At 32.7% G+C, this 10,533-nt stretch overlaps 1 protein-coding gene across 1 annotated transcript in view; it reads right to left on the bottom strand.

The window, feature by feature from the left end:
• LOC111062800 (serine/threonine-protein phosphatase 2B catalytic subunit 3) overlaps positions 1-10,533 on the bottom strand; it is a gene marked incomplete in the record, with an annotated part of 176,147 nt that overhangs the window by 4,492 nt on the left and 161,122 nt on the right. The window contains 3 exon segments of the mRNA XM_039421673.1: positions 261-478; positions 1,419-1,516; positions 1,895-1,973. Coding sequence (XP_039277607.1) covers positions 276-478; positions 1,419-1,516; positions 1,895-1,973 — 380 coding nt within the window.

Below are 10,533 nucleotides of genomic sequence, written 5' to 3'. Positions count from 1 at the left end.
ATTATAATTAAACAAAAATCCCAATATTTGCAGTAGCAGAAGTCTTCGGGGTGATTTACAGCATTTAATTGGGATTTTCGTTTAATAATAATTATATCCACTGACTTAATAACGTGAATCTCATTATAGTAAACTCATTATCTATGGTAGATTACTGTACTTTAGCAACTCGAGATGATACACTGAAATTGCAGGACATGATACTGCAAATGTATCTTATTTTGTGAAAGAAGATTTATTTGATTAGATAATATACTCACTCGAGTGAAAAGTGCTCATGAGTGTGCATTGGCAGGAGAGGAGGAGGGGGCCGTTGTGGAGGTGGTGGGGGGTGCACTGGCGGAGGGTGGTGCCTTCTCCTCGACAGCGGGGGAGGGAGGGGCATCCTTGCGCGGGGGCATGCGCTCGTTGATCGCATCCAGACCCTTCGCTTCCGCGAACGACGTGATCTTGTGATTCGGCGAGAATCCTTGCAGTGCTGAAACATTATATAATACACCTCAACAAACTTCTGAACCGTTAAACCATAGAGAAAACATAGTATAAGAATGTCCTAAGTAAGGTATGGGTCGTTTATGTTCCAAATTTCAAGCCGAATTTTGTCAACTCAAGTCGACCTCTGTCTGTCATTACTGTTTTGGCTGGGTGAGAGTGTAACAACGGTACAGTATGAGAGACTACCAGCGTCACATACCTTCACGAACTAATAGGACTACCGGCTTCAGTTAACAGTGAAATTTGGAACATAAGCTAACTACTATAGAAGGCGTTGGAGAAGGATAAGTGACAACATTGACTTCTTATCATTTCATTACTTCAAGACTTGAATCTCACTATATTTCTATCTCTCCAATTCACTCCCTAGGGACTGAAAACAGCTCCATCAAAATATCATGTTTAGTTGGTATCTCTATGAGCGTGTGTATCTAAGGTCTGAAATAACTTATATTTTACTGTTTTTTTCATCTTCTATTTAAAAGAATATTTTCTTTTGTTAATCGATTACTTTAAATGTATAACTAACAGTATATTTTACATCAACTAGTAGCCTATTCTTTTTCAAGTTTCAAAACTTAGATAACAGAAATAAATAGTGACATCCTTGGCCACTTGGTTCTTTTACACTTGTAAAAGAAATATTAAACTGTTTCCTTAATTTTCACCAACTCTGAATCGTGGGTTACACAATTCAATGCTAAAATAATTTAGATTTAAGCCTTCAAATATGTATATTATATTAAGGGATAACTGAATAAAATAGTGGCATACTGAATAGTGAGGCCACAAAATTTAATTCTGTAATAATTTAGATAATATTTGAGCCTTTGATTAAGTATATATAATTAGGAATTTGTAAACTCATGTTTCTTAATCTGTATACTTAATATATAAAACTTCTCATGCAGATTGTAACTGACCATTTTTCAATGAGGTCTTTCCGCCAGAGAGGGCTCCCAGAGGTAATGATCCGGTGGGCGTCAGGCCCTTCAGCTGAAGAACACTCTCGCTTTCTTCTCTGTAAAAACAATGCAATCATTTTCAGAAGTCATCACTTTCTAAATTCAACATTACTTGTTTCTTCCTTGGCTAAGCCTTGGAATAGGCGGAGCTCAAGGAGAAATGCTTTGGAAAACACATTATCAGAAAAAAATACACAGGAAAGAATAGGCTCCGAGTTTTTTTGAACAATTTTTATTGCATGTAATATTTAAATTGAGGAAAAAAGGCTTCATTTCACTCTATTATTTTGAAGGGGGATTATTTTTGGAAGAAATTGAATGCTGTATATAACGATTTTTTAATGCTAAAATCGTTTTAGAGATTATTAAAATGAATCTTCGATAGTAAAATACCGTGGTACTTCTAAATTGATGTAAATTCAAAGTTTTCTTACCTCAAAACAGAGAATACACGAGCCATCTTTCCAATAGCGCGTATCTTATTCCGAATGACTTCTTTCCTAAGGTTTGCTGCTGCTCCTGTAACAAAATTCAAAATTTAATATTGTGCTGATGATTTTTAAAGAATTGAAGGGTTCCTTGATTATTTGGCTAATAAACCAGAAATGTTATGAATAATTAAACTTGTAGTGATTTTCTTTTTTGAAGAAAAAAACACTTTGTAAGTGATAATAAAAGTAGAGAAAATGTAGATTGGACATTCTGATACAAAAATTTCAAAACAGATTTCAAGCAGAGATAATTTACTCTATATGATAGATTTAAGATTACTATTGTCTTATGGCTGTGAATTCCATATTTGATTTTGGAATTGGATGGAGAGGATGGCATCCTCTAGGTTTACATAAATAAAAATTTACGTTCTTTAGTAACCTTGAATATTTCATTTTAATAGTTGCCTAGCCTACAGAAATTATTTTACAATAAGGCTGAAATTGAATAGATTAAAAAGAACCAACATCTTGCGAAGAACAGCAGAAATAAACGAGGCAATCAGAAGCTATATAATCACAGCCAGAATGAGACAACAGCATTATCCAGTAGATTATTGAAATTTATAAAATTGTGATCCATGCTTTTTGTGAAATATGTGTCTGCACGCAATTGAAATCTGAGAAAGTTAAACTATGACTGACCATAATAAATTATTGGAAAAACATGCAAAAAATTTCATAGGAGAAATCTTGAAAATTGATACAGTCTTGTAGTTTTACCAAACAATTCGGCGAAATGTATTTAAACTATTTTACAAGTGAAGCCTCGAATATAACGACGCAGGATGAGTGAAGGAAGCGGGAGTCAGATAATTTTTATTTTAAAATTATAATTGACCCACGCCTTCCAATCTCAGCCCACGTCGGTTTACGCAAGCCGACAATGTGTACGTTCTGTGTACAGTAAATTGTTCCAGTTCCAATCGTAAATTGTTCCATCACGTGACTAGTGCAACATGTTCCCATGGAACGCTATTTCAAAATCGTTGGTTCAAGCTTTTGGCGCGCACTTATAAAGTTGATTTACACCAAATGTGTCGTTTACTAGCTGCGTGAATGAAGAGAGGCTGTTTTACAAACCTACCGTCTAGAAAAGTGTAAATTTCTTTTATTACATTACTCTTAAATTTTCTATCGAGAAAAATTCATTTAATGAATGGTTATCAAACATCATATTGTTGGTTATGTATTCTATGCTATGGTAAACAAACTATCAGCGCATTCGCAGAAAAGCAAGCAGACTACAATGATTGACCAATGAGAGCTCAGATAGTTGAAACCTGTTGGAACTGTACCAGGTCGGACAATTTACCACACTTTGACTGTGGGGCAGAAAGTTGGAGCTGGAACAGAATCTGTCAAAATTCCTCCCATGGAACGTGGAACTTTCTACTTGGTAAATTGTGAATCGGACAATTTACCACATTCCATGTACACAGAACGGGCCCATTGTTGGTGGAAACCTTATTACCAATCAATTGAATCAAACCTTATTTCTTAATCTATGGATTAAAAATATATTTCAAGATTTACAAATTCCAATTTATTCAGAATATAAAAATATATGCCAGTATATTAAATAACTGCAGCACTAAGATAATATTCAATAAAAAACTCCGTGAAATATTTTACGGAACAATGCAATACTGTATTGAAAAAGCCAACTCACAATTCTGTAAAATTCTCCCTGAGTGAATGATGTAAACGATCTTACTCGACCAATAAATTTCATGAAAACAGGATTTTATTGGAATGATAAATAATTTATGACAGTAATTAATTTGAAGCAATTGAAATTATTAAAATCGAATGCAATTTATAACAGTAAACAATATTTATGATTGTAGTTGAGTATTTACTGCAAAGCATATATTATTTCCATACCTTATTCTCACATAGCAAAAACGTAATCAACCAGAAATACTGTATTTAAATATGCTAATCTTATGTTTCAAATAACCAGTACTGTATATGATTATATGTAGTATTTTTGCAAATATTTCAAATGACATAGAAAAGTATTGACTTTTCTTAGTTTCGCGCTTTTATTAAAGATTATTAAATTGTATGGGACATTTTTGTAATTGCGATACTTTTAAAATTATCACTACATGATCACGATTATCTGTAATCACTAGAGGGTTTTCTCCTTAAATTAAAAAGTAGTTACAGCATATACTTACCAAGAGACATTCAGTGACAAGGAGATCAGCACAGGAGTCCACGGAAATAAAATGGAAAGAAAACAGAGAAACAAAATTTGTAAAAATAAGAGAATTGAGTGCAAGGTAAAGATATAGAGTACAATTCAAGTTTGTGTTTGGAAAATATAAACAAACAATGAAATTATATTGAGCTCTTGAGATAGAAAGCCATAGGTAGTATAAAAATTGTTCCTACTGAATCAAATTTATTTTCAACTTACTGTATTATTCTGAAAAAATAAACTCATCAACGTTGATATAGATATTTGTAAAAATTTACAATTTTAAAAGTCGCTAAATGAATTTACTAGAAGTAATGTAAAATTTATTAATTTCTAAAAGACTAATATAAAATAAAAACTATTAAATATCGACAGCTAATCTCCAGTTAAATTTTTGTATGCTCACATTCCACTGGGCTTTAGATATTTTCGAATTGTCTTAAACTAACTCTTGATTGCACAAGATTATCAATATCATCCACAAGTAACATTTTCGTCTAGTTTTCAAGTGGTTAATTGAATCTCTTTAAAAATTTCAGACATCCTATTTTGTATAATTTTGAAACTTGCTACTTTGTAATCAAAGTTTCATTATAATTCGACTCATTGTATTCAACGAATCCGAACTGCCATGTAACGTACATGAATATATATTATTTATAAAGAAGTTGACGTGTAAATACAAAACCAAGTGTTATTAGTTCTAGAACAGCAGAGCGCCTAACTTTTATCCATTTAAAGGCTATATTCAGATATTTGGACAATAGAAATTTTCAAAGTGGGAAATCCAATCTTAATCAAGTTATCTGCAATAGCGAACTACACAGCAATAATAATAAACTAATAAAACTGATATATTCCGCTTGGAATACGTATATATTTAAATGTGTACAAATTCATCAAATCACATGCCTTAAAACATGCTGAGGCAATACACACACTTTCATAATGAAGCTTAAACAAAATGTGCCAAAAACACAATTTCACAAAATGAAACTCCTGCTTGGGACAAGCTCTGAATCAACCGTACTATTTCAAACCTGTCATTTCTATTGATAGATTTTTTAAATTAATTAATTTAATCAGACAGGTCCTTATCGAATTATGACATTTATTTATGCAATCGAACATAAGTGGCTAGTAAAAGTCAGTTGACGTTTGGATAATTTCAATTTATAAAATATCTGAAAAACCAATAAAATTACATTGGTATACCAAAAGTGAATTGATAAAATGGTGCGTTTTTAAAATAAATTTATACAAGAAGTAATATTCTAATTTATGATAAAAAATATTTTTTATACAGTTCAGAGAATAGAATTAAAACAATAATGTGGTAAATGCAGATCATAATAATTGCATAAAATACAATTAGATAGATCAAACTCAAAACCATAGAAAATTTATTTATTACCATTATAAAATAGAACATTGACATGAGTTGAAAATGTATTATAATCGATTGGAACAGTCAGTCAGGCGTATCATTCTCACTATAGCATTTCTTGAGATTAATAATTTTGAAACGTATATTTTTGATAAGAGGGGTTGGAATGAACAAACTCAGAGACTTGTTGTAGTAATTTTCTATACTCGGGATTTATACTTGGAGCTGATGATGTGGCAGGTTATGCCACGTCTACTGGAAAAGTCCTTACAAGCAGAACAAAATTTAACGTATAAAATTGAGAGTGGAAGCCCACGAGTAATGGAGAGATGATGTCATTACTACACTTATTTTCCCGAATCAGGGAAGAGTGCTCATTTACAAGCAAAAAATTGGATCCGAGCATTTTTCATGTTATTAGCAACTGATGAAAATACATTGAGTTTGGTCATAATTAAGTTCAATATCATACAAATTAAGACTTGGACATCAATCGATTAGAATAGATTGACGACTCAAATTGTGATTGATTAATGTGCTTGGCGGAGTTGTGAGTGGACTAAAAGTCATTCAACACGACAATTCATAAAAATGAGCTAGAAACAAGTGTACATATAAATCAAGACAAACATGCTTTTTATGTAAATATGTTTTGAATCCTTATTTAATTCATTGCTGTAACATTTATGGACTTCAATATCAAACCTAACAAGCTTTTGGATGTGTATGGCAGATTAATATCATGCCAATAGAATGATAATATTTGCTAGGATTCTTTAAATTGACGTCAATTTCTAAAATCAAATAATGGAAGCCATCAAAGAATATGTAAGAGAAAATCATCGTCTGAAGAATCAAACACAATTCGGGTAGAAAGCAATACAGAGAGCAAGCTGTACATTTAGTATCTTCAAACACGCCATTCAAATAAATGCTGTTCAATTTGAGTAAGGCAATTGAATTGAAAAGGAAAATATATATTCAACGAAAATAGAGAAATAATAACGGTAGAAAAATGAGAATAAAAAGCTGTTGGTAAGAGGGAGTAAAGAAATGCGAGCATCCAGACACATGCATTTGGAACAATAACCAATATTGAAAAGATGAAAAGAAGAGAAACAAATAGAAGGAAATGAAAGTAAGAAAAACAAATGCCTAGTTTCAAGGCGGCATTTCTATTCTGCCCACTACAATACTCAAATGAAATCTGATTTAAAGCTAAACGTTAATGAAGAGTAGGCCTCCTAGGCATGTGGGCTTCTAGTTGCTAGTTGCTAGTTGTCGAGTCATGTACAAGATATAAATGAGCTACAAGGGAAGGGAGACTATGCAGCGAAACCATTACTCACAGATCATAAGTTTAGTGCTGAAAACGTACAAATAAAGTTAAAAGGATTATTTAGCAGCACAACTAGCTGATTTTTAGTAAAAAAATAAACTCCTTTATCCAACTATTTTATCAAGAGGGCACTCGATTACTCATTTATACAAACCAAACTTTAAAAGGCAATTAAAAATAAGTAAATAACAAACCAAAAATAATCACGAATAAAACTGAAAGAAAATCTTCAATAGAAACCCAAACTTAGTAGAAGGAGGAATGATAACTTACCATTCTTTTGTTTTATAATTACTTTTGCTGAAGACGACCGGAAAGGCCAAGGCATGGCAATAGAGAGAGAGAAAGAGAAAGGGAATAAAAGTGCATGTCAGAGTGTGACAGAAAATAAACTCAACTTAGAACTGACAACATAAAATGGGATTGATTGAAACCTCTATTTCAACATTCAAACAGCTAAGAATTACTGTCAATCAGCATTGTTTGCTGCTTTAAAATATCAGGGTGCGGACATAAACATTCCTGTTCTCATAGAACAAACCAATCAGCTCCAGAAAATAATTATTATTTGTAGATTTTTACAAAGGGAAGAGAGAAGAATAAGAGTCCTTATCATAAGATAAGGATGGGGATAGTTTCGTTCATACATCAAGAATAGTAGAAAAGAGTGAGCAAAGTGTATATCAATTGAAACATTTAATAAATAGAGGAATAAAATGCGTGTGAACAAGTTATCTACACAGATAAGTGATATAAAATTGAGGTTTCAAAATAACACAATTTTCTACATTGATTGAGATCAGTTGGTTTTCAACTGCTAGATAGATAATTGTCGAAAATTTCATCTAATTCCATCTATAATTAATATTGTGAAGTCTTGTATAGGGCAGTGAAACATACAAAACATAAATAATGCTATTCATAGGAATAATTTACAATAATATGTAGTTATCATTCATTACTTAATAATATTCTTAAATATACATAGGTTTCTAAAGATTTATTCATACAGATAAATTGTGTAAGCAAAAAGTGAATACTAAATAATAGTCATGAAAGTCATGTTATTCAAAATTCAAAACAATATTATGAAAAAAATCGAAAGGTAGGCCACGTCAAGGTGGTTGTGACTTGTGTATCAAACATTATTCTGAGATGATTTAATTATAAAAGTTATGAAATATTGAGTTTTCTATAAGCAGATTTAGCTAGAGTGAAAAATGGCCACTACTAATAGGGAAGAGAGAAAAGCGTTCAAATAGGTACTAAATAAAATGAGTAAATGTAGAAAAATCATAGCTGTGATAACTAGGAAGTTAGGCACCATTCAACGTTTGCCATATTCATAATAAAACGAAATAAGAATTATATGAATAAAGATAAGAAAAAAATAATGAAGTGAATTGAGAACACACGTTACCTCTGATCATCCCATCAATCAATGGTCATTGGGGTAAGTGGACATTTCAAAGGAAAGGATATGGATTGATTGCTTAATTGATTTCGAAGCGTTTCTAAGATATGGCTACAATAAATCAGACCTAGGATACAAGAAATATCGAATTGAAGAGGCCAAAGCTATGATTATGCTTTTATAAATTCTCATTGGAACGGCACAGAGCTCCAAAAATTGTTATTCATTCTACAACCAAAGATCTACATGAATCATAGTACGGTATTTTAATAGTCAATGAAGGATTTTGTAATCGTAAGCATTCACGAATACACTTTGGCCAAGAATGTAATTGACAACCAATATATTTCTAAAAGTAAATTAATTATTTTTGTTAGAAAGATTTTTAGCACGGTAGAAGAATCTGGGAGGATTTTTCTCTTGATAACAAATCACCATAGGGAAACGAAGAGGATAGTGAATTTCAGTATTCATGCTTATGTGACAAAGTGCACAAAAACCAATATTGAAACGTAAAATAACAAGCTTGCAAAAACGTGTGGACAGGTGGAGCGAAAAATGTGGAATGGTGGTGATCAACAAAATATGCATTTAAAAATGTGAAAACAAAAGTGCATTTGAGGCGGAAAGTATGATTGGAGGGAGAGAGAATATTCAAGGAATGATTAAAACATAATAATTATGTATGTAAGTGGGGAACATCATACATCATCTCACAATGGTACATTGTGATTGGGTGTTCGGTAACTATTTTGTTTGTGCATTGGCTTATAGAGGGCCGCCTAAGAAGCGTGTGGGCAGGAGAATGGATGGAGTGTAGCAGACAATACAGAAGGAGCATCTACCTTTGTACTGTACTTATCTAGAGTAACAACATAACTAGAAATAGTAGGTAAGACTACAACAAAAGGGAGGCAAGGCAAGAGACATCTACGATGAAATAATAATAATAATAATAATAATAATAATAGTAATAAAATGACAACCAAGGAGCAGAAGAGCCAAGCACAGTTCTTACCATCTGAAAGGCGGCAGTTGATGAGGAGGCAGTCCAAGTGCAGCAAAGCACAATCACCAGGGGATCAGAGAGAGAAAGAGAGCGAAAGAGAGAGAGAGTGAGAAAAGATGATAGTAAATCCAAGTACATGTAAAACCACACACACAGTCACGGACATGACGATCGTCAAAAAATTGCCTTCGCCGAAGGCACTAGATGCTATAATTCTGCCCATATGGATACTTTCCATTTTAAAAACCAAGTCTTCAATTTCGATCAATTCAATTCCCCCGATTCTACAATGTTTATATAGTCGGAGTCTTATTACACAAAATATAGTGATAAAAATTTCTCATAATGTAATAATTTAATAGTATTAAAATGGAGTGTTCAAACTTCTTGAATACAAATTTCTCACAGAAAACAATAATTAGAATATTTCTCACTGAAGAATATTCTAATACAAGGAATGCAAAAGTTGTTCTGTCATATAGATCTCCTATCTGGAAAAATTGTATTTTTTTTTTGGGGGCATTTTCCAGTGGTTCTGGAAACTGGCAATCAGCTGGTAGACCTAAGCCCTTCATGGGCTGTTGAGCCATTCACTTACATATTTTCCAGTGGTTCATACCTAACTAGTAGTTCTGTGAACAGTAGACCTCACACAGTACTCTCATCCACAAGTACCTGATTGAAACTATAGACCTAATGGAAATACAGCAATAGACTGCCTTCTCCACACATCTGTGTAATCACTTGTCAGCTGATTTATGATGAATAATTCTATAGCCTGATTTTTACTCTAATATTGGCGTATGAAGGAGGCTCCTTTTTCCTTTTATATTATCCTTGAAATGCAAAATTTCTAAAAACCTTGTATATATGTCGACGCGCAATTAAAAAAGGAACATACCTGTCAAATTTCATGAAAATCTATTACCGCGTTTCGCCTTAAATGGGCAACATATAAACATTTAAACATTAAGAGAAATTCCAAACCGTCGACTTGAATCTTAGACCTCACTTCGCTCGGTCAATTACAAAATAAGTCGTAGATGTATGATGTAGAAAGCATGAATGTCCTACATCTTCGGTTATGGATAAGGTACGAGGGTAGGCTGATAAGTAATGCACACATGCTTGTAGAGCACAAACCAAATAACCCCCAGAAGCGAGCCTGGTGGCATGTGGAAGTTCTATTTATCCTCTACAAGGCTGCGTAGTTTGAAGGTGTTG

This window comes from Nilaparvata lugens, chromosome 2 (genome assembly GCF_014356525.2).
Source record: "Nilaparvata lugens isolate BPH chromosome 2, ASM1435652v1, whole genome shotgun sequence".
NCBI lineage: Eukaryota > Metazoa > Arthropoda > Insecta > Hemiptera > Delphacidae > Nilaparvata > Nilaparvata lugens.
The sequence above is the reverse complement of the archived record's forward strand: the minus strand, read 5'-3'. Positions and strand labels throughout refer to the sequence as shown.